Source organism: Muscardinus avellanarius (assembly GCF_963383645.1).
Source record: "Muscardinus avellanarius genome assembly, chromosome: 4".
Lineage (NCBI taxonomy): Eukaryota > Metazoa > Chordata > Mammalia > Rodentia > Gliridae > Muscardinus > Muscardinus avellanarius.
In genome coordinates, this window is record NC_137789.1 from 154,675,606 (window position 1) to 154,699,779 (window position 24,174).

The window sequence follows — 24,174 nt, forward strand, 5'->3', positions numbered from 1 at the left end:
GTGAGACCATGTTTCAAAATAAATAATACAAAATAGGGCTGGGGGTACAGCTCGAATGTAGAATGCCTCTGGGTTCCATCCCCAGTACCGCAAAAAAAAAAAAAAAAAGAAAGAGAGAAAACAATAATCTAATGGGCAAATCCTTATTGTCGAAGGAACAAAGAGGTCAGCGCAAATACTCAAAATGAAAATAATGATTGACCTCTGATAATCAGAAGAAACTCTAAGAGAAAAGTTGGCTCAATCAAAATTACATGGTAAATTATTATGCACATCACGTTAATTTTTTATGTTAAATCCCTAATTGTTTGAGACTATCATTGAAATTAAAAATACTTTCTTTATAAATAAAAATAAAAAGTCAAATAAAAAGTACATTTGAAAATACAAATTTACTAGGACAATAGAATTTGTCAAAACTGACCACAGAGGAGACTGAAAACTAAACAGATTGAATACAATAGCAAAAACAAAGCAAGTCCCCAAGCTTCCACAGGCCCACTAAGTCTCCTGCCTGGGGGTGTTCAGAGCATAGAAAACAAGGAAATTTTCTCTTGTCTGGAAAATTTGATGTCAAAACCCAAGAAAGACTGACGACAAAAAAGAAACCTTTATCCTCATGTTATATATGAATATTGATGTAAACATCCTTAATCAAAATGGTACAAGTAATACTACTTACAATTGCTCAAAAAAGATGAAATACTTAGATGTAAATCTAACAAAAAAAATATATATATATATGTATATATACAGGGTTTGTATGCTAAACATGATTAACCTCTGATACCAGAATTCAAAGATGTAAATAAATAGAAAAATATTCAGTGTTCCCAGACTGGAAGATGCAACAACACGAGGGAAAGGTCGTTTCTCTCTGAATTTACATACAGGTTTAAGGCAATTCCTAGGAAAATCCCAGGAGGAGGGTTTTTTTTTTTATAGAAATAAATAAGATTGTCCTGTAATCAGTATAAAAAGGCAAAGAATCTAAAGTAGGCAAAAGCAATTTTGAAAAAGAACAAAGTAGGAGAAATTAGTCTACCCAATTTAAGACATACCTACAGAAACCAAGACTGTGTAGTACTGGGTTTGATATTCAGCATTGAAATTAAAAAAAAAAAAAAGAGTATGTGGTATTGGGGGGGGGGACACAGATTTGCAAAGCAAAATAGGAAATCCAGAAATCAACAAAATATGGCCAGCTGTCAGCAGAGGTGCCAAAGGATTCGATAGTGGAAGGATGCTCTTTCTTTTTTTCTTTTTCTTTTTTTCTTTTTTTTTTTTTTTGCGGTACTAAGGATGAAACCCAGGGGCATTCTACCTCCAAGCTACACCCCCAGTCCTATTTTTCATTCTTTATTTTGAAACAGGGTCTCACTCTGTTTCAGAAGGCCTCACTAAGTAGTTGAGGCTGCGATCCTCCTGTCTCAGCCTCCCAAGTGCTGGGATTACAGGCGTGCGCCACCACGCTCGGCTAGGATTATCTTTTTAACAAGTGGCCTATGTGTGACATAAACCTTAAGAGACTGATTATGTAAACCACACAAAAACTCCTAACACATGTTATGCAGCAAAAGGTGCCTTATGCAAAATGATAAACAGGAATAAAATCAGGGAAAATATGAGTTGCTTAAATCCCAAAGAACTAATACTGCCAGGGGCGGGAGGTGAGACCTGAGACTCCGGCCACACTGGAGTTTCACAGCCATCGGCCCCTCTGGCTGAGTCCTTTTCTTCCCACCCCTCGAGAGAGAATCTCCCCAGATCCTCGCAGGCAACCACCATCAGCTTCATCAAAAGTTACCAGACACGGCACGCGGGCAGTCAGTCACGTACAACTAAGCATCGCTAACGTGGACATGCAAAATCTAACGCTCTGAGCGCCAGCGCGACTCCACAGGAGAAGGCCACACCTGAGCTCACGTGACAGGCCGCAGTCAGGACACAGGCACGCGAAAAATGTTGTATAAAATTACCTTCAGGCGTGTATATAAAGTGTACATGAGACGTACATGAATTTCACGCTTAGGCCTGGGTCCTATTTCCAAGCTCTCTCATCATGGATGTAGAAATACTCCCCAATCCAAAAATAACCTCAAATCCGAAACACTTCTGACCCCGAGCTTTTCAGATAAGGGACACTAGTCTGTTGTGGGATCGTGCAGGACCTCCAGGCCCCACTGGTGACCGGCACTCGGTGTCCCTGCCTCCACACACAAGTAGAGAAGGCGGCGCTAAGTCCGTCCTGGCTGAGAAAGAGGACCGGTCCCACGGCGCGGGTTGTGGGCCATTCTCTGTTGGAAGAGCGAGGAAGCTGGCAGCTCCCTTCTCTTCTGTCACCTTTTCGACAGGGCTGCATCCTGGCAGCTCAAAACTTGCCGAAGGCCAAGTTATAACTCTGGGTAGAACGGCTGATCCCAAGAGGTCTAGACCTGCCTTCAGCAGCCTTTGGAAACAATAGGTTAAAAAGAGAGAGAGAGAGAGAACGTTCTCTTTTGTCCTCGATAAGCAGAGCTGTGTGCGGCAGCAAGAGCACGCGTGGACTCGCCCTGTCTCTCTCTCAGCCCACTTTCTGGCTCCTCTGTCTCTCTGCTGGAACTACAATCACACAGCTAAATGGTTCTGCCACACTCAGGACAGCCAGGCGTTGGACACAGTGTGAAGCCTCAGCCATTGATTTATTGAATTTTTCACTTTGGCCTCGTTACCATGGCATTGAGACTGCAGAAAGGAATGCTGTAAACTTAGAAATATTATCTATTTTCCATCACCGCTGGTAAAATGGAAAAAAAAAAAAAGTGCCTACCAGGGAAACCAAAGGGGAAATGCTCCACTGGGGGCCAGATTACAATAAAATTGGACAAATGGTGAAGCATTTGGAGAGACCTGCCTGCAGAGAACCGAAAGGAAGAAGGCAGTTAAAGCTCCGCAGATCTGGAAGCGTCCCTTAAGGGATCAGGAAGAAGGAATTTTTCTGAATGCTAAAGAATGCAGGGGAAGGGCTGGCCCAGGTCCTGGTTAAGCCACTGCTGGGAGCTCCAAGGTGGTGTGGCCTGCCTCGGAGAGCCAGGGCTGGGGCTGGGGCTGGGCTGCCCTGTAGGACATCTGCAGGGCATAGGTTTGCATTTAAGGGCACCATAAGCTTGCTTGGTTTTTTTTGTTGTTGTTTTTTGTTTTTTCAGCACTGGGGATGGAACTCAGGGGCATCTACCTCTATTTTTATTCTTTATTTTGAAACAGCGTCTCACTGAGTTGCAGAGAGACTCACTAAGTAGCTGGGGCTGCCCACAAACCCAGATCCTCCTGTCTCAGCCTCCCAAATGCTGGGATTACAGGTGTGTGCCACCACGCCCAGCTACCATTAGCTTTCTGCTGCTGCTGCAGACTTACTGGTTTCATGAACACAGAGTGTCTTGAAGTTCTGGAGGTTAAAAGCTCTAAAATCAAGGTGTTGGCAGAGCTGTGCTCCTTCTGGAAGCTCCACCAGAGGATGTCCCTCCCGCCTCCTCCCTCCTCACACCAGTGATGCTGAAGTCCTCCTGGCCATTCCTTCTGCCTCCCACATCTGCATTAAGGCCCCTGGTGACTGTGCCGGGTCCACACAGGTGACCCAGGACCCGCCCCATTTCCCATGTCAGCCAACGAGCAGCCTCCGCTCCCGCCAGGGCCTTCATTCTCTTTTGCTGGAAAAACTTCCGTATCCACAGGTCTCAGGACTTAGGAAGCTAACATTTTTTAGGAGGGGCTATTATTCTGCTGACCACAGGTCTCTTCTTTGTAAGAATCCTATTTTATAACTGCATTAGTATAAAGACAAATATATTAATATCATACATTAAAATATTTTTTCAACCTAAAAGATCACCTTTTTTTTCTTATGCTTTTGAAAGCAGTTAAATATTTTCATGAGCTCTTAAAGGTCTCAGAGTCCCAGGCAGGCACCATGCCTCCTGTGCCCAGCCTTGGAAGCACACAGGTAAATACATATATATGTCTGTACAAGCAGATGTCTACACTCGCACAGCCTTGTGGTGTCAGAGCAAGCCCTGTGTGGCAGGGAGAAGGATGTGTGTATGTGTGTGTGTGGGGGGGGAGAACAAGGATGCAGATTATACCACCAAGTCACTTGGGCTTCCTAAACCTCAGTCTCGTCACCTGGACAACAGGACAAGAAAGGGCTGTTTGGCTTCCACATTGGTCATTTTGACAATTATGTGGCGTGGGGATCCTCTTCTCTGATCCTGTCTAAAGGGAGTTCTATAAGTTTCCTGGATCTGTGTATCAACCTCTTGCTCTATGTTTGGAAAATTTTCTGCTATTACTTCCTTGAAGAGATTGTTGATCCCTTTGGTTTCACTTTCTTTTCCCTCCCTCCTCTATTCCAATTATTCTTAGGTTAGCTCTCTTAAAATGGGCCCATATTTCTTCAATGTCAGATTCCTGCTGTCGGATATTTTTTCCTAGATTAGAAACTATGCGTTCATTTTTGGAATGATCATCTTCTAAGAGCGAGATTCTGTTCTCCATGTGGTCTAATCGGTTGTTCATGCTTTGAATTGAGGCCTTTACTTCATTAATTGCATCCTTTATCTCTTTTTGGCTCTCTCTGAGTTCTTTTCGAAGCACCTCCATTATTTCTACAGTTATTTTCCTGATTTGATCTTCTAGAAATCTCTGAATTTCTGTTTTATCGGGTTCTGATGTTGTGGGGTTGTGGGCATTCATTGCTCCAGTGTTATTCCTCTTTCCCATGATTTTGGAAGTTTGTGCCTTCTCTGGGTTCTTCCCTTGGGTCACTATGACTTCACTTAAGGTGTTCTGGATCTCAAGTCAGTAGTATCTCAGACCCCACTACTCCTTTTATTTAGCTCCAATAGTTTATATATCTGCCTTTAGAACAGTACTACACTGTTTCAATTATTGTAGCTTTATATGGTTTGAAATCAGAAAATATACATCTCCTAACTTTGTTCTTTTTCGAGATCATTTTGGGTATCTAGAATCCATATTCCATATTAGGATAGATTTTTTTTTCTGAAAAATAAATATATAAATATATGATAGTTTCACCTAAAAAAAAAAAGAAAAAAATATTCTCTGGTAAGAAAGAAAGCAAAAAGAAATATTGAAATGTTATCTTTATGTTATCAAAAGCTTGGTATCAGACAAATGAAACTGTTATGTGAGATTATCATTTTTAATTTTGGATAAATTGCTATAATACTAGATGTCAACCACTAAGCCAAGCATGGGAAGGAGGGATGGGGAGGGAGTGGGGTGGGGATCGGGTGGGGGTTGACTGGCGATGTGTGCATGTATGTCTACAAAAATTTTCTTTGTATCCCACTAGATGTATGAATACAGTGCACCAATAAAAAATTTAAAAAATTGTTAAAAATAAAATAAAATATTCCAACATGGTACATTGGGTCAAAAAAAAAAAAAAAAAAAGAAAGGGCTGTGCCTGGCAGGTCGCTGTGAGCACCCCAGGAGGCGGCGCAGGCCCTGTGCTGCCCTACAAGTCAGCCTGCCTATATTTGGGGAAGTTTCCTTCTCAGCAAAATAGAGCCACGTGAGGAGAGACTGGGGGTGGCCATCACAGGGGGCCAGAGGAAGCTTGTGAGCTCAGAGGGCCTGTCTTCTGGCAGCAGGAAGGGCCGGTGCAAAGTCCCAGAGACAGCTGTGGAAGGAAAAAGAAGCTTCCAGGAGCCGGGCGTAGTGGGCATGCTTGTTATCCCAGCATTCGGGAGGCTGAGACAGGAGGATTGCGGTTCACGGCCAGCCTCGGCTACTACTGAGTGAGGCCCTTTGCCACCCAGTGAGACCTTGTGCGTCGGGGATGAGTGAGGTACGGCGGTGACCTAGGGGGGCGGGCTGCAAGTCTCCCCTCCTCCCCACCAAGAAACAGAAGACAGAAAGGTGGGGCGTGCCCAGCAACCACCCGGAACATTCACAGCCAGGGCGCCGACCCCTGCGTAAAGCAGGGTGAAGCTCCCCAGCCAGGAACAAGCTCTAGGACGATCTCCCCCGCAGGCATGACACCCCTGGGAGCTCATCCCTCAGTGGTCGGCACCCAGAAAATCATGCTTGAGCCGTACCTGCCATTTCCAAGAACCCCGTTTAGTTTGGTTTCAAATAACCATTCCCGCATGGCTGAAGTTGAAACTCAGATGAAGAAACGCTCGCATGTCTGACCTTGTAACTGAACTTGAAGATGTTTTTGGTAAAACCCTTCCATTTCCTGCCAAACTCCACTGTTCAGAAGCTGACAGTTCTCAAAGAGGGTAGAAAAGAGTTTGGAAACTTCCCTCTCCCAGCCCTGCTCAGGTGCCAAACATTTCATTTCACCCTTAAGCGAGGAGACACAGCTTGACACGTTCTGAAAACACACCCGCCCTCTTCTCCGAGAAGGAGCCGACTGAATTATTGATGTGGCGCCTGCTGGCCTCCCGCTGAGCTCTGCTTCAGGGGAATTCCCTTTCTGAGCTCCCAGCCCCCCTGAGCCAGGCAGACCCCCTCGGAGGACAAGACAGCAGCAGAGGCCAGGCCGGGTTCTCGGGGAGCAGAAAGCCTGGTGCAGTTGAAAAAAGCGGGAGGAACCAGCTAGACATATTTTATTTTTGGAACTGGGGACCAGGCCCTGGGGCATTCTACTTCTGAGCTATATTCCCAGCACTTTTTATTTATTGTTTTAAAATAGGGTCTCAGTAAGTTGTTGAGGGCCTCAATAAGTTGCTAAGGCTGGCCTCAAACCTGCCATCCTCCTGCCTCAGCCTCCCAAGTACTGGAATTACAGGCATGCGCCACACTTTCTTGCTGTGGAAACAGGACCCTCAGGGTTTGGAGCAGTCCCCGTTGGTCCCGTGTCGTGGTCCACCATCTTCTACCGGTGACTCCTGTGCCTCAGCCTCTCCGCTCTCTGGCTCTTCCCTCTGCAGCAGACCCCACCGTCCTCTCCGCCCACTCAGCTGAGCCCTGGTCCCGCTCGCCCTGCAGACCCTCCCAGTGGGGAGAGAGCGGGATCCTGCAGCTTCAGGATTCCTGGGTGTCTGTCCACCCAGGCCTGCTGCTTGCTGCTCCCTAGGCCACTGGCACCCTGCCCCAATCACCGCCCTAGTCTGCTATCTAGAGTCTACTACCCGAATTGGCCGTGGCTGAGCCTCCATCTCATCGTACGTCTTGCTTCCCAGGGCTCCTGGCACCCGACCTCTGGCTTCCACTCCAGCCGTGTTCTAGCAGCACCACAGTGCCCTCATCCCCTGGCGTTCTCCACTGCAGCTCTCATCCACTCTAATGCCACTGGCGAGCACGGCGCCAAGGTGCCCAAGGAGGCGAGGGCGATTCTGTGTGCGCCGACTCCCGCTGAGGTCTCTCTGCAAATGGATGGAGAATCTCCACCTGCTCTCTCTCAACATGGATCTGGCACTCCGCACTCCCGGTCCCTAGACCTGCCCTGTGCTCTCTGAGATCCCCCTACTCTTCCAAGAGTTTCTAAGCCAGACAGGGTGAAGGCCCCGAGCCACCTCAGCACCTGCTCCTGATGTGCACTGTTGCAGGGGACCAGAAGACCTTCATCCTCTCCGAGGCAAGCCTCCTGCACCCAGAGCCCCTCACTGCACACTAGCCAACTCCACTCACTTCAAGGCCAAGGACTCCTCCCACCCCAGCCTCCCTCCTGGCTACCTCCATGCTTCCCGCCAGGAAGTCTTCCTCAGCCCCCACCTCACAAGCCCAGCACCCAGACCGCGCATCACCGAAAGGGTAAATTGTCCTACCTATTAAACAGTTCACACTGAAAGTGTTTGGTTATTTTTTAATCGCCTGCATCTCTTCCAAATCCTTAGAAGCATCTGCACATCTCAAAAGAATAATTAACTTTTCCATCCTCACACTGGTTATAATTGTAGTGCTCATTTATCAGACATACTTTCTGTCATTTGGGAAATAAAAGATCGGTCTGTATCAGTATACTAACATTTCACTAAACTGCGGTGCAGTGGGGAATGATAATTTATACTGGCGAAAAAATATGAATTATTCAGTGTCATTAACACAGTCACATATTATTACTTTCAAGTAGAATGAATTATGTGAAAAATATTAAAACCAGAATTGTAGAGTTATCATCAACTTGGACATGAGCCGGGCAGGACAGGGCTGGCTCGGGCTGATGACTCTGCGTCACCATCCTTTCTGTCTCTATCACAGGCCCGATGGCGGCTCCTGCCCGTCTCCCGCCAGCGTGAATGTTGCTGAGTTTAGCGGCCCCAGGAACGTGCCAGCTCTCCCGCGAGACTAAAGCCCCCTGCAGACAAATGCTCGTCATGCTCACGTCTGTATTCTTACTGCCTCAGGTACAGTGCTTAATAAACTTCATATGAAGTTGACCCACAAAGAGGAAGTGATTTGTCAGGAGCAAGTCATATTATGGATGCTCAACTCTAAAAGTCCCATGGATGAAAGGCATTGCTAGTATTCTGATGTGCAAGAACTCCAGCGATGAGGAAAGTGCTTCAGTGTATCAGTAAGCAACAAGAAGCCATGCCAAACGACGACATCCACTTGGCAATCTCCAAAGGATGCTAAGTCCCTTGTCTAAAAACATTACCTCAAACACAGCACGCTGGGAATGGAGTGTGTCCTTCATGCTTAACTAGAAAAATCGAATCCCAGTCCCAGCTCTGGAGCTGCCTGTCTTGGTTTGAGTCACACATCTGCCTGCAGCCTAAGGCACTTTGGAAGTGGCAATGGGCATTTGGAGGAGGCAGGACTGGAGCCTGCACGGAGTCACCTGGAGCCATCTGAGATGCTGTCAAACAGGGACACTCAGCTGCATGTGTCCCCCAGGGGCATTCCTGTGATAGAAGGGGGGCAGACAGGCGAAGCTGCCACCACCCCGAGATCCAGGAAGAGCAGCCTGATCCACCTGGATTTTCTAGATAATTCCAAAAGAAGGTGCTATTTGAGGGAAAGATCTGTGGCCAAAAATAAAGCTAGAAATCCACGATTGGAGATAAACCCAGTGAGATTTGGAGGGAGGAAACAGCATCTGTTATGTACTGGTAATTTAAAACATATAATTGCATCTAACCCTCACCACATCTGTAAGAGATGAGGAATAGTTGTCCCATCTTTGAGAACAATAAACTGAATTCAGAAAAGGGAAATCTGATAACCAGCAAGAGCCATGCCCTGATGCCAAAGCCACGGAAGCTTCATGAACACCTATCTCTAGAAGTCTCTGTCGTTTCCCAGCCTTCCCTTTCTGAGCCCACTCCCTTGCAATGGAAGCTTGCTCTCAGGTGACTGAATGGCCACAGTCATATAGATCAACTCATCGACACTCAGCACAGATGAACCTCTGTCAACTACTCCATGGTGCTATCCATTCACGAGTCCCTCATGGAGCACCTGATGGCTGGTACTGGACAGGACCCCTGGGCACAGACCAGCAAGGTACTACACCTGCTACCAAGGGTCCTGCTGCCCAACGGGGAGAAATACAGGGGCCAATAAATAGGCATTACAAATGGTACCACGTGCCAGGTACAGTGATGTGCACCTGTAATCTCTGAGACTGAGACAGGAGGATGGCAGGTTTGAGGCCAGGCTTTAAGACCCTGGGTTCAATTCCCCAGTACCAAAAAGAAAAAAAAAAATACTATACTGTCTGTGCTGGGAACAGTATCAGGGGTAAGAGAAAGGGAGACAGCTACCATCTTTACAATTAGTATTGAACGATATCTATTGTTGATACCTATCTAGTGCTTGGTGTGCCCTGGAATTGATGTTGCTGACTTGGGAATCATTCATGCCTCTGAGAGACAAAGGCTGAGATACCAAAATATATCCTTGCCTCACTTGTCCATGAGGTGAGACACACTGATGCTCGTCCGGTGGCTGCTCTTTATTATCCCTGAAGAATAATTTGACTTGAAATGCATTTAGATTTTTTTAACCTAACTCTTAAAAGTAGAAATTCTATCCCTTGCCTTCCCTCCTACAGGTTTCTCTTCTCCCTAAACCTAGGAAAGATATTGTTCTACCATGCTGTCTTGCTTACCTCAAACCCTCTGCTGTTTCTAGTTGAACTGGAATATGAGCCATATCCCTGTCATACTTTTATTTTCTAATCCAATAATAACCTGACTCCTGGCTCCCCGGTGACGGTGGCCAGACAGGTTAATACCCCAGCATGAAGGCAAAAATCCATCCATCCATCTCGTCCCTATGGGGAACCTCAAACCAATCTTTTTGTTCCAAATTTCTGTTTTCCCCGAGCAACCCAACTTCTGCGCTCTCTTTCCCCCATCAAAAATTCTTGCCTTTCGGAATCTAAATAGTGAAAACAATTGTCATGGTAACCAGACACTGATGAGAGCAAAATGCGCATTGCAGGATAAATAGAGGCACACAGAAACACATTCCTAAGTGCCCCTGCAAAGCAGAGCAAGTAAGATGTAATCTACCAAACAGCTCCAATACATAACCAAATGTTGCCAGCATACACGAATTATCTCAGCTCCACAAATTTATATGAAGGAAATAATTCCAATGGAAAAAAAAAAACAGCATGGAAACGCTTCCTGCAATATGATACGTGGTAACAGAAAACTGGGACGGTGATCACGGCGTGGCTGAGTAAATTATGGGCCATTAAAAATGATCATTATGAAGCCTGAGTCACAGCATGAAAACCATTACTGATATATTAAGTTAAAAATAACATAATTGGATATGCAATGTGATTACAATATGTAAAAAAGTCTGTTTGCATAATGACAGGGGAATCATGGGTAATGTTTTAAAGGGCTGCTTCGATGTTACAATATTATATTTATATTGAAAAGAAATTCAGAAGAAAATAGGAGATGTGTCACAGCCTGACAATTATCAAAATGCGAAGGTCTCCTTGGTAGGACAATGACAGGTGGTTAAATGTGAGTACACATGCCACATGTATTCTGTTACCCCAGCTTACTTACTAATGTTGACCTCTCCAGAAATTAAGAGTAATCTCCTCGGCAAGTTCCAGTCTGATTTTACATGACTTCCAACAGTCATGTAAAATATTGAAAAAAGTCAAAGAATTGAATTGGAAAATGTGCGGGGGATGTGTGTGAGGGCGAAGGGTTCCGGCTGAGGAGGCCACAACCAGTTTTCCCAGTGTTAAAAGTGGGGGGCATTTGTGTCCTTGGCTTCTCAGTGGAAGAAGAAGTTACAGGATCTTGCAGATTCCTTATTTAAATTCAGGGAGCTTAGAAGTCCTGTTGAGCCTTGCAAGGCAGGTCAAGCCCCTCCACCACCGTCTCTGCCTGCCACTGTCCCCAGGGCAACCCTAGTCACTCCTAGAGTTAGAGCCCACCTCCATCTCCACAAGCAGCCCTGGGCAGAGGTGGAGACAGTGGGATTTTTCTTTTTTTTATCTTCATAAAATATATAAAACACAAAATTTATCATTTTAGCCATTTTTGAGTAGCTTTATGGATTTAAGTACATTCGCACTGCTTAACCATTATCACCATCCAGCTCCAGAAAATCTCACCATTTCAAACTGACACTCTGTTCCCACTGAATCCCATCCCCAACCCCCACATCCCCAACCCCCACCCCGGCCCTGACAAGCATCATCCGACTTCCTGTCTGTATGAACCTGAGGGCTCCAGGTCCTGGCTATCTGTCTTTGTGTGACCGGCTACGTTTAGCACAATGTTCCTGAGTTTCTCCATGTGTGGTGTTATGGTCAGACATAGAACGTTCCCTGAAGAGCTCTTGCATTGATGTTTAAACTTATGTTTGTAATCTCAGGGGATAAATTCATGGTAATGGATTTACTGGGTGGTAACCTAGGCAGGTGGGCTATGGCTGGAGAAGGGGGGTCACTGAGGACGTGGCCTTGGGGACGGTGCTTTTGTCTTTGAATCTCTTTGCTTGATCATTCTCTTGCTTCTGGCCTCCATGATGTGAGAGCAGAGCCTGGCGCGCGTCCCCCCCCCCCCCTCTCTCTCTCTCTCTCTCTCTCTATTTCTCTCTCTCTCTCTCTGCTCTGGCCTCCATGATGTGAGAGCAGAGCCTGGCGCGCGTCCCCCACCCCCCTCTCTCTCTCTCTCTGCTCTGACCTCCATGATGTGAGAGCAGAGCCTGGCGCGCGTCCCCCCCCCCCCTCTCTCTCTCTCTCTCTCTCTCTCTATTTCTCTCTCTCTCTCTCTGCTCTGGCCTCCATGATGTGAGAGCAGAGCCTGGCGCGCGTCCCCCCCCCCCCCTCTCTCTCTCTATTTCTCTCTCTCTCTCTCTCTCTCTCTCTCCATTTCTCTCTCCCTCTCTCTGCTCTGGCCTCCATGATGTGAGAGCAGAGCCTGGCGCGCGTCCCCCCCCCCCTCTCTCTCTCTCTCTCTCTCTCTCTATTTCTCTCTCTCTCTCTCTGCTCTGGCCTCCATGATGTGAGAGCAGAGCCTGGCGCGCGTCCCCCCCCCCCCTCTCTCTCTCTATTTCTCTCTCTCTCTCTCTCTCTCTCTCTCCATTTCTCTCTCCCTCTCTCTGCTCTGGCCTCCATGATGTGAGAGCAGAGCCTTCCTCTCTCCCTTTTTTTGCTTCCTGCCATCATGCCCTTAGCTCCACAGACTCTGGACTCACATGGGCTGGACCCTGAAATCTCCAAAAACCTGTGAGCAAATAAACCTCCCTTCCTCTAAGTTGTGTAGTCAGTTGTTTTGGATTACAGTGGGAACACTGAGAGAGACTTGCCGCATGGGTCAGAATGTCCTTCCTCTGTAAGCTGAGTAATGTTTCATTGCAGGCACATACCATGAAATTGAAGGAGGGTTTTCTGGGGCTGAAGCCTCCTCTCAGGTCACGCTTTGTGCTGACACAGCCCCACCCCAAGCTCAGGACTGAGAACTGGCCCTCCGTCTCCCTCAAGCCTCACCTAGGTCATCTCTCACTCCTACGACTTCTTCAGTGGTCCTTCCCTTGAGAACCTGCCATGCTTCAAGTCCTCCTTCTCAGAGTCTGGTAGCCCATGCCCTCTACCCCAGGACTGCTTCTTGTTCAGAGCGCCTACCTCAGGCTGGGTTTCATCCATCTGCCCTAGTGCCAATATCTTGCCATGGATCCAAGATGGCAACCACTTGCCCAAACTTGATTTTCCCTCTTCCTTTGCCTACTCCATCCTGCCTTCCATGTATACTCTGCTCTCTGCTCCAGGACATGGGAAGGTCTCTAAGAAACACAGCTCCTTCAGTCCTGCCCACATTCCAGTGTTCTTCCCTTGAATTACTCATCATCAGATACCCCCCTGCAACTCCCCATGCCTCTGTCTGTGCAAACTCTTGAACACTAGACTGAAGACACGCCTGCAGTATGCACGGGCACAGAAGCACTTACAGCCAGAGTGAGTTCCGTCCCTGCGTTATGACACCCGTGAACCTGGTCAGGCGCCTGGCGTCCAGTTCGATCCACTGGTGGAGGTCGTTTCTGCCCGCGCACCACGCTCCGTCATAAAAGTCATTTTCATTAATGCCCGCCTGGAAAGAAAAGAGGGATGTTCTTCAGAAAGACCCTGAATTGAACAGAATTAAGACAAATCTCTTCTTGAGACTGAGAGGAAGGAAGGGGAGAAGGAGAAGAGAATGAAGAAGGAGATAACAAGAAAGTCACTGTGCCTGAACTCCTTCGAAATCATAAAAGGGGTTGCTGAGTAGTCACGAGTTGGAAATATCTCAATATATGCCCTCTTCTTGCCCAGTGTGAAAGATAGAATTTAATGAGTTCTTTCATTACTCTTTTAATGCAACACACAAAAAAATCTCCATACCAGCCCACACACACCAGGTGCTGGGACTCAAAGGTGAATTACTCCCTCCCAGAACTTCACCATCCAGGCAAGAAGAAAGACATGGAAACAGATGAATTTGAACACAATGAGCAAGTGCTATTCCAGGAATCTGAGCCACCTGCTATGGGATCATTTAAGGCTAGCACAGCTCACTGAGTCTCGGGGATACTTCATACAAAAGCCCCCCACATGAGGTGGTACTTGAACTGGATGCTGAAGGGTATTTACCTTGTGAATATTTTACCTTTAGTGTTTAACTCACTTGATGTGCTCAGAACCAGTTACTCCCTAAAATTCTTTAGATCTTCAAGATAGATTTTAGATTTTCAAGATAGGCAGAGTTTCTGCTCTGAATTTTTCCCTGTGCTATCACCATATGAAGAGACAATGCTTTGACCTGAAAAAAATAATTGAATAAGTTGAGAAAGAGCATTTAAAGCCAACTGAAGCATCCAGATTTACAATGACCCTCTTGGTATGAATTCTATTATTCCGTGGTTATTTCACAAGGGCATAAGCAGATGAGAACAAGTCTGAGTGACAGAATGATAGGCCAGCCCATCCTCCCTGCCTCTGAGCACTTCAGCTCCAATTCTGGAAACAGCCTGACATGTAATGGGCCACGGAAATGCGTGATCTACAGCACAGCCACAGCAGATGAGGAACACGCCAAGGGTCCCACTAGCAGAACTCTTCCCATCGTGGCCTAAGATAGCATGTGCCGAGGCCAAACCACAGTCTGTGCATGCCCTGTCTTCTCCCAAAGCCACCCATAGCGAACTCTGAGGGCAAATACTGGATACCAACACAGCCTTGTCTTCTCAAAGCACCATCACCTTGAATGGAGGTGAGCTTACAAAGCTGTGGGTCGACGATCCCCAGACACCCATAGTCTTCGCTAGCACATCTGCATTCAGGTGGCCTACAGAGATGTTTCTTGGCCTACAGAGATGTTTCTACCAACCTGGAGGTGCAGCGGGTTATGCCTTCTAGAATGGTCACAGAATGGTTGCTCTTATCGAGTGTGTGCTTACCAAGATCTCGGTGTGTTTGGCTACAGACTAATTCTTAAGAAGCATGGTGCCCCTGCGGAGCATAACATCCCGGTTCCCAGCCCTGCCAGACAGCCAGGAGGCCAGGAATCCAGCAGGAGGGCTGTAATTACACCACCACTTCCTTTCTGAGTTTGAAGGCAATTATCCTCCTAATGACAGAGATTTGCAACACATGAATGACCTATGGTATCACCACTCATCTCTTTTCAAGAAACCCTAACAGGCACTTATATTTTGTTGTGGTTCCCCTTTTCACATAAACAGTGAATGAAACTGGTGTTTAGAAGAGTTCCATTCATTTAGTAAAAGGAGCCTTCACTATGCCTCTGTTGTACGTCAAGCATTGTCCTAAGCAACAGGGACGTTAAGGTGGAAACATGTGCAGCCTCGTCCTGTGGTGCTCAGGATGGGCAGACAAACTGAAGTTCACATGTGGCACCTCCTTAAAAGTCAGCCATCCCACAGTGCTCTGGGACAGTGTGTGCTCCGAAATTCCACCATCTGGCTTTCAATCCAGACTCGACCACGTACATCCAGTACAAACTCAGGTGACTCGTCTAAACGTCTGTGCCTCTGTTTACCCATCTGTCAAAGTAGGATCAATGATTTCTCCCTCCGAATGCTGATTGTACTTGCAACAGGGCCTGCTACATAGTGTCGGTTCAAAAAAGAAAAAGAAAAAGGAGTGTTGCATACATGCTGCTTATCAGAATATTTACAACAGTGGAAATTAGATGAACACTGGCGAAATGGTGGAGATATGGGTGGTTTATAACTTTTTTCAAGTTTAATAAAATTCCATGGAATTAGGCTACCATTCCAGTTAACTGCTGCCATATTTTCTACAATTTCAAAAGTCCAGAACAGGCTATATAAAAATCTAAGAAAAAAAAATATCTGTAACTTAAATTTCTTAGCAAAAATCCACACTGCTCCTCCAGGGGATAGTTGGTGATGTTTGGGGTGATTTGGGCTGTCACTTCTAGGGATGAAAGTTCTACCTGTATCCAGGGGGTAGAGGCTTATGATGCTGCAACAACCCAACAATGCACAGAACCACTACTCCGATAGAGAAATGTCAATGACACAAGGTTGCATGTCCCCGGCCGACTGAAGCCAGCAAACACAGAGCTGAGTGTGGCCTGGCGCGTTTACCCAGTGGAGTCATGGGAGCTTGGAGGAGCTATCCTCCTGATATTCCACCAGTGCCTGCTGACCAGGACTTGGAATTACATATAAGGTTGCTGGTTTGCAGCAAGCCTGGAGATTTTGCATCTGCTGCCGATCTCAGTTCTTTCTGAGCACACCTGTCAATTAAATGTAGGATAGTGTCAAGAGAATGGAGAGGCTGACCAAAGATGACTCATTGGGAAATGACAGCCACCTCTGCAAAGTCAACTCTTGAATTTAAAAGACAACACACTGGGAGAAATCAGTGAAAGAACAGGTACCAGCCCTAGAGATGCCGCCAAATAACACCACAGTGCAGTAAACAATATTTGGAAAATGCCCACGAGAAACCAGAAAAGACGTGCACTCGTCTCTTTGTGACTAATAATGTAGAGAAACAGTCGATGAATTTTGGAGAAATTTAAGCTACAAGCTGTTGAAATATAAGAGTTGGTTTCTTAGAGTATAAGCTAGTCTAGAAAATGCCCCTAACATGGTACAATTTACAGCAGCAAACAAATTAAGAATTATAACTTTCTCAAGCTACATGCATTGTTTCTTCGCCTTAAAAAAGTAATACACCTCGCTGGGCGTGGTGGCGCACGCTTATAATCCCCGCGCTTGGGAGGCAGAGACAGGAGGATTGCGCAGGTTCGAAGCCAGCCGCGCGTGCGCTGGCTTAGGAGACCCTGTTTCCAAATTAAAATGTAAAAATAGGTCTGGGAGTGTAGCCCGGAGGAAGAAGAGCTTCCAGGAACCCCAGTACCACCAAAAAAAAAAAAAAGTAATACACCTAACAGACTCAGTTTTATATAAGATAAATGCGGGAATTATTAAGTCCATAACAAAGAGAAAACGTCATATTACATTTAAGATCTATCAAATAGGACATCTTTGCTTCAAGATAATAGAGTACGCTTTTTATTTTTCGTGTGTTCTTCTCTAAAAAATTTCCCCAAACAAAGGAAACAATAAGTCCAACAACCACAATCTCTGGTAAGAGGAGAAAGCATTTATAATCCCTAACCTGTTATATATGAATGCATGAAATCAAATGGAGAAAATCTGAATGAATCAGTAAGAAAAGGAAGTGCAGATCTCCAATTTAGAAAAGCCCAGAACTTGAGTTTCACATGTCTCGAAAGGCGAGCAGGGACTGGACTGAAGCAGGGTATATGCATACAAGAAGACAACAAGAGCCCGACATCTTTATCCTCACCCTACAAGGGACCTGAGAGGTTTTTTCTTTAAAAAAAATAAATAAAAAGGAAATCAATGAGGCTCTGAATTTGAGGACATGAGTCACAGGGGAGGGCAGGTGTGGTATGCTAGATTTCAGTGGGTATCAGCATATCGGGGAGTGAAATGTACCAGCTCACCTCCCCCACCCAGCTAGAGAATACTACGAAGTGAGGCTTGTAACAGAAAAATAAAAATGCAAAATATAACAGAACAGAAGAAAACTTCAAAGGAACTATAATTAATATCTCCAGAAAGAAGATCTTCCCTGTGTAAACAACAATAAGGACATTTTCAAAGAGAAATAGGCAACGAACAAGGAAGAACCCTTGGAAATTAAGAATGTGAAAACTAAAGTTTTAAAAATTGATCAAAAGGCGAGACAGAAAAAGTCAAAGAAACCTCCAAAAAGTAAACAACACAGAAATAGACAACAGGAGAAAAATAAGAAAAATAGAGGGAAAAAAATCAGGAAGAATTTAAGGGGGGGAATACCACATGAAAACTGTAAGATAATTTCCAAGATATGAAAGGCTTAAATCTCCAAAACCATACGAATCTAGTAAAATGCATAACCTAAAACATATTACTGAGAAACTCCAAAGTATTAGAAATAAAGAGAAGATTCTAAAAGCTGCCAGAGAGGGAAAATAGTAAAATAAAAATGTAAAAGCAAAAAATATATAAGGATGGTACAGAATTCTTCAAAGTAGCATCTAAAGCTATACAAATGGCCTTCAAAATTTTGACCATGCCTTCAAAATTCTGAATTCTCAAAAGATTTTCCATCCCAGAATTTTATACTCAACCAAACTCTCAGTCAATTGTGATGGTAAAAAGTAAAGACTTTTTAGATTCACAGATCCGTAAGCATTTTATTTCTCATGCACCACTTCCATAAAGCTACTAGGAGATAGACTCCATAAGAGTAAAGCAGAACACCAGAAAGAATATATCAGTCCCAGGAATCAAGCGATCCATCCTGGGAGAGAATTCTCGGATGATGGCAAAGAAAGTCCCACGATCCCATGAGCAGCCCATTCAGAATGTAATAGTTAGACAGCACCTGAAGAGGTGTCTACAGAAGTAAAAAATAAAAGTGGGACCAAAAAAAATCATTCAACAAGCTTGGCCTTAGAGAAAATTATATTGAAGAGGTATTTTACAGATCCAGCCCTGTATTGGGGTATGGCTACGGAGATATTTTCATTTTAAATCTAGGCAATCCTTAGGAAAATTAAAATTCAGGAAACAAAAAATGAATTTTCTTGGCTCAAAATTATGTTATATCTTGGATCAGTAAAAATTCATATTTATAGTCATAATAATAAAAATCTTGAACATGAATCTACCCAAATATTGTGGTACAATTTTATTAGTATTAAAGAGGGATGAGAAAAAATGAGCTGTCAGACTCATCTTCAAACATAACAAGAATTTTGGGTTCTTAACAAAATCAAATATATATATAAATTTTTGATATATATTATATATAGCTATTATTTGGAAATAAAGATTTAAATTCCCAAGGCAACAAAATGCTAGAGTACTTGCCCCATCCACTGTGCAGGAGAACTCTCAGGGGTGGAATGGTGTATGGAAAGAATTGACAAGGGACCAGTGTGTTGTTGCTATTGTTGTTGTTAAAACCCTTTAATTCGTATGTAGCTCCTCCACTGAACAACCTCAGCTTTCTTCCTCTCCTAGCCTTCCGTTCAAGCTTTGCTGTGATTTCCCCTCCATCATCTGGAATCCCTCTGGTATTACCACTACTCCCTAGCTTGAACATATTAGAGAAAATATATGTCCCTTCTCTTTCTGTGCTTGACTAATCTCACTTAACATAATGTTCTCTAGTTCCTTCCATCTTCTTGCAAATGCTATTATTTTATTTTTCTTTATAGCTACATACGAATATGTGTAATAGCATAAATACAACATGATTAACCTGGATACTCTCTATTGGGGGGGAAGGGAGGGGGAAGGGCATGAAGCACAATGTAAATGTACACCACTCTCAATATGTTCCACTTATAAAAAGTAAAGATTAGAGGACTTCCAGGAAGATGGCGACCGAGAAAAGCGGGGCTTAAGAGCCCCGCTAAAAACCAATCTCCATTACCACAAAATCAGCGCCTTTCATAGCCAGAAAACACCATCACCAGAGAAACAAAAAATCACCAGGCTCCAGAGAGGAGGGGGACTCAGAACGGAGCTCAGAGCCACAGAGGAGATACACCGGCCTCATGCCTGGGGACGCGGCAGCAGCGCCTTACTGCCGGAGGCAGCGGCGAGTTCACCGGACGGCTACGGCTACAGACCAACGCACTCAACAGCCCACCAGGCTCCAGAGAGGAGCGGCGGACAGCAAGCCGAGGGACTCAGAGCGGAGCTCAAAACCAGAGAAGAAATATGCCAGCCTCACAGCCGAGGGTGTGGCAGCGGTGCCATATTGCCACCGGCGGCAGCAGAAGTGAATTCACTGAGTCCACTAAAGCTCCATCTGCGTACTCAACAACAGTGAGTCAAATTGCAGGCCCCAGAGGAGAAATCCCAGTACTGTACTCCCAGGGACTTGACCCAGTAGGGGAGTGGCGGTGGCAGAGATATCACACCATAGGAGATCGCCCAACCTGGCACCCCCCATGGTCTAAGCAGCCTTGATTGACTCCCTGGGTCTGAGACTCTGCGATACAACTTAACAAAGGAGTAGTGGGGACTGAGATACCACAGACTCGAGATCCAGAGCACCTTAAGTGAAGTCTTAGTGACCCAAGGGAAGAACCCAGAGAAGGCACAAACTTCCGAAATCATGGGAAAGAGGAATAACACTGGAGCAATGAATGCCCACAACCCCACAACATCAGAAATTCAGAGATTTCCAGAAGATCAAATCAGGAAAATAACTGTAGAAATAATAGAGGTGTTTTGAAAAGAACTCAGAGAGAGCCAAAAAGAGATAAAGGATGCAATTAATGAAGTAAAGGCCTCAATTCAAAGTACAAACAACCAATTAGACCGCATGGAGAATAGAATCTCGCTCTTAGAAGATGATCATTCCAAAAATGAACGCATAGTTTCTAATCTAGAAAAAAATATCCGACAGCAGGAATCTGACATTGAAGAAATATGGGCTCATTTTAAGAGAGCTAACCTAAGAATAATTGGAATAGAGGAGGGAGGGAAAAGAAAGTGAAACCAAAGGGATCAACAATCTCTTCAAGGAAGTAATAGCAGAAAATTTTCCAAACATAGAGCAAGAGGTTGATACACAGATCCAGGAAACTTATAGAACTCCCTTTAGACAGGATCGGAGAAGAGGATCCCCACGCCACATAATTGTCAAAATGACCACTGTGGAAGCCAAGCAGAGAATCTTAAAGGAAACAAAAACAAAGGACCAACTGACATTTAGAGGCAAACCAATTAGAATCACTCCAGACTTCCCAAACCAAGTCATGAAAGCCAGAAGGGCTTGGAGTAACATATTCCAAACTCTGAAAGAAAACAACTTCCAGCCAAAAATTTTCTACCCAGCAAAACTTTCTATCAAATTAGATGGAGAGCCGGGTGTGGTGGCGCACGCTTGTAATCCCCGTGCTTGGGAGGCGGAGACAGGAGGATCGCGCAGGTTCGAAGCCAGCCACACTGGCGTAAGAGACCCTGTTTCAAAAATATAAAATAGGTCTGGGAGTGTAGCCCAGAGGTAGAAGGGCTTCCAGGAACCCCAGTACCACCAAAAAAAAAAAAAAAAAATTAGATGGAGAAATAAGAAGCTTCCATGACAAACAGAAACTGAAGGAATTTATGTCTTCAAAACCAGCCCTAGAGAAAATACTCAAAGAGATTAACTACAAAGAAGAAATAGGTAACACACACCAGAACCAGAGAAACAAGCTTTTCCATCCAACAGACAACTAAGATTAGTTATCTGTGGAGATTCATTATTTATGTTAGTCTTTTACCTATCTCTAAATTGTATTGTTTGCCTTTATTGTTGTTAATTTTTAGGATTTCTAGTTGGAATATTAATATACCTTCAGATATAGCATTTGGAAATATTTTATCCCATTCTATCAGTAACTTTTAACTCTGTTTACATTGTCTTTGAATATACAATATTTTTTTATTTTTTAGGGAGTTTGTATACTCTTCTGTTGCCTGTGCTATTGAAATCATATCCAAGAAATCACTGCCAATTTCAATGTTGTGAGGTTTTATGACCCAGATTTTCTTCTAAAAGTTTATAGTCTTAAGATTTATTTTTAGGTCTTTTAACTATTTTGAGTTAATATTTGTATATGGGATTTGGTAAGGGTCCAATTTTATTCTTTTTCATGTAATTATTATTTTTCAACAATATTTAGTTAAAAGATTATTATTTCCTCCACCAAATGTTCGTGGAAACCTTGTCAAAAATAACTTGACAATATATGGAAGAATTTAGCTCTAGGCTTTTACTTAACTCCAATGGTTTATATATCTGCCTTTAGAACAGTACTACACTGTTTCAATTATTGTAGCTTTATATGGTTTGAAATCAGAAAATATATATCTCCTAGCTTTGTTCTTTTTCAAGATCGTGTTGGGTATCTAGAGTCCATATTCCATATTAGGATAGATTTTTTTCTGAAAAATAAATATATAAATATATGATAGTTTCACCTAAAAAAATAGAAAAAAAATATTCTCTGGTAAGAAAGAAAGCAAAAAGAAATATTGAAATGTTTTCATGTAATTTTAATTTTTCAACATTATTTAGTTAAAAGATTATTATTTCCTCCACCAAATGTTCATGGAAACCTTGTCAAATATAACTTGACAATATATGGAAGAATTTAGCTCTAGGCTTTTATTTAGCTCCAATAGTTTATATATCTGCCTTTAGAACAGTACTATACTGTTTCAATTATTGTAGCTTTATGTGGTTTGAAATCAGAAAATATATATCTTCTAGCTTTGTTCTTTTTCGAGATCGTTTTGGGTATCTAGAGTCCATATTCCATATTAGGATAGATTTTTTTTTCTGAAAATAAATATATAAATATATGATAGTTTCACCTAAAAAAATAGAAAAAAAATATTCTCTGGTAAGAAAGAAAGCAAAAAGAAATATTGAAATGTTATCTTTAAGTTATCAAAAGCTTGGTATCAGACAAATGAAACTGTTATGTGAGATTATCATTTTTAATTTTGAATAAATTGCTATAATACTAGATGTCAACCACTAAGCCAAGCATGGGAAGGAGGGATGGGAAGGGAATGGGGTGGGGATTGGGTGGAAGCTGATTGGGCGATGTGTGCATATATGTCTACAAAAGTTTTTTTTTGTATCCCACTATGATGTATGAATACAGTGCACCAATAAAAAATTTTAAAAATTTAAAAAATAAATAAAAATTAAAAATTAAATTAAAAAATTATACACCTATCTCTTAAAAAAACCCTTTTATTGATTTCTTTCTTATAGAATTGATTTTTTAAAAAGGAACATGAAGAGGATATATAGATACAGAGCGAGTGAGTGACGCCTACTGAGTTTCCTTTCATTTTCCAGGTGTTAACAGAGCGTTTTGCAAAGTGCTTTGCTTTATGGTGTACACAGAAAAGAGTAAATCTCAAAATCCTGTTTCACTGCAGCCATTGATCTACGCTGTTTATCTCAGCCTCGTGAGAAGCAATGCAGAAACATCTGGAAGTAAATTAAAAAGTCATAGCCAAGTGAGTGCAACTGCTTAGCAACTCTAAGAGAACTGACTGACAGCTGCTATGCTGCAGATGTAGCCCAAGGCTGCCTAGATAGAACAGAATAAAATGATAGCTATTTTGCATAGATAGATGATAGATAGATAGATAGATAGATAGATAGATAGATGGATAGATAGTACTCAGGATTGAACTCAGGGGCAGTCTACCTGTAAGCTACTTCCCCGGCCCTATTTTCTTTTTTATTTTGAAACAGGACCTCCCTCTAAGTTGCTGAGACTTACCTCAAACCCCCCTCCCAAGCACTGGGATTGCATGTGTGTGCCATCACATCTGGTTTATCTTAACTTACTTTTTAGAAAAGAAAAATTAGAAGAAATGGCTGAAACTTTATAGGTTATTGACACATTACCACCTTGGGGTTAGGGTTACCTAAAAATGGCAGATTTGACATCTGATTAGTATAGTTAAATATCTAATCTGCCATAAAAGGCTCACGATGACATCTAAATCTCTACCCTCCATAAGCCCCGTCATCAACTTCTGTGATAAGCCTTTGATAGACCCATGACATTTCCCAGGTACAAATCAGTTGATTCTTCTGAAAATTAGCAAAAGTACCTTGCCCCAAATCAGAGCTGGACCATAAGCATTAAAAAGAAATACCGATTGATTTTGAAGCCATTTTAAAACCCCAAATTAATTTTTAATTATTTCCTTGCATTTACCAAACATCCAGAGTTTGACATTAAAAACATCAAAAACTAAAATCAGTTAAATGCACCATAAACCATTTATTTTTTTGAAAAAAAGGAAAGATGAGGATAGAAATTTACTAATTGATGAAGAAACTGAAGCATGTTTTGTTGTTGTTGTGGTGGTGGTGGTGGTGGTGGTGGTGGTGGGGTGTGTGTGCGCGCGTGTGTGTGTGTGTGTGTGTGTATGAGAGAGATATGGAATGGAACCCAGAGGCATTCTACCTCCAAGCTACACCCCCACCAGTCCTATTTTATTTTTTATTTTGAATCAGAGTCTCTCACTAAATTGATGAGGCTCGCCTTGAACCTGCAATCCTCCTTCCCAAGTACTGAGATTACAGGTGTGCACCACTGCACCTGGCTGAAGAATGCTTTTACATCAATATTCTAATTTATTCCAACTAAAATC

At 43.6% G+C, this 24,174-nt stretch overlaps 1 protein-coding gene across 1 annotated transcript in view; it reads right to left on the reverse strand.

Moving 5' to 3' along the window:
* Positions 1–24,174, reverse strand: part of CPXM2 (carboxypeptidase X, M14 family member 2) — a gene marked incomplete at both ends in the record, with an annotated part of 142,766 nt that overhangs the window by 75,709 nt on the left and 42,883 nt on the right. Inside the window, one exon of the mRNA XM_080694879.1 lies at positions 13,387–13,526. Within this exon, the coding sequence (XP_080551005.1) occupies positions 13,387–13,526 (140 nt within the window). The remainder of the gene's footprint in view (positions 1–13,386; positions 13,527–24,174) is intronic.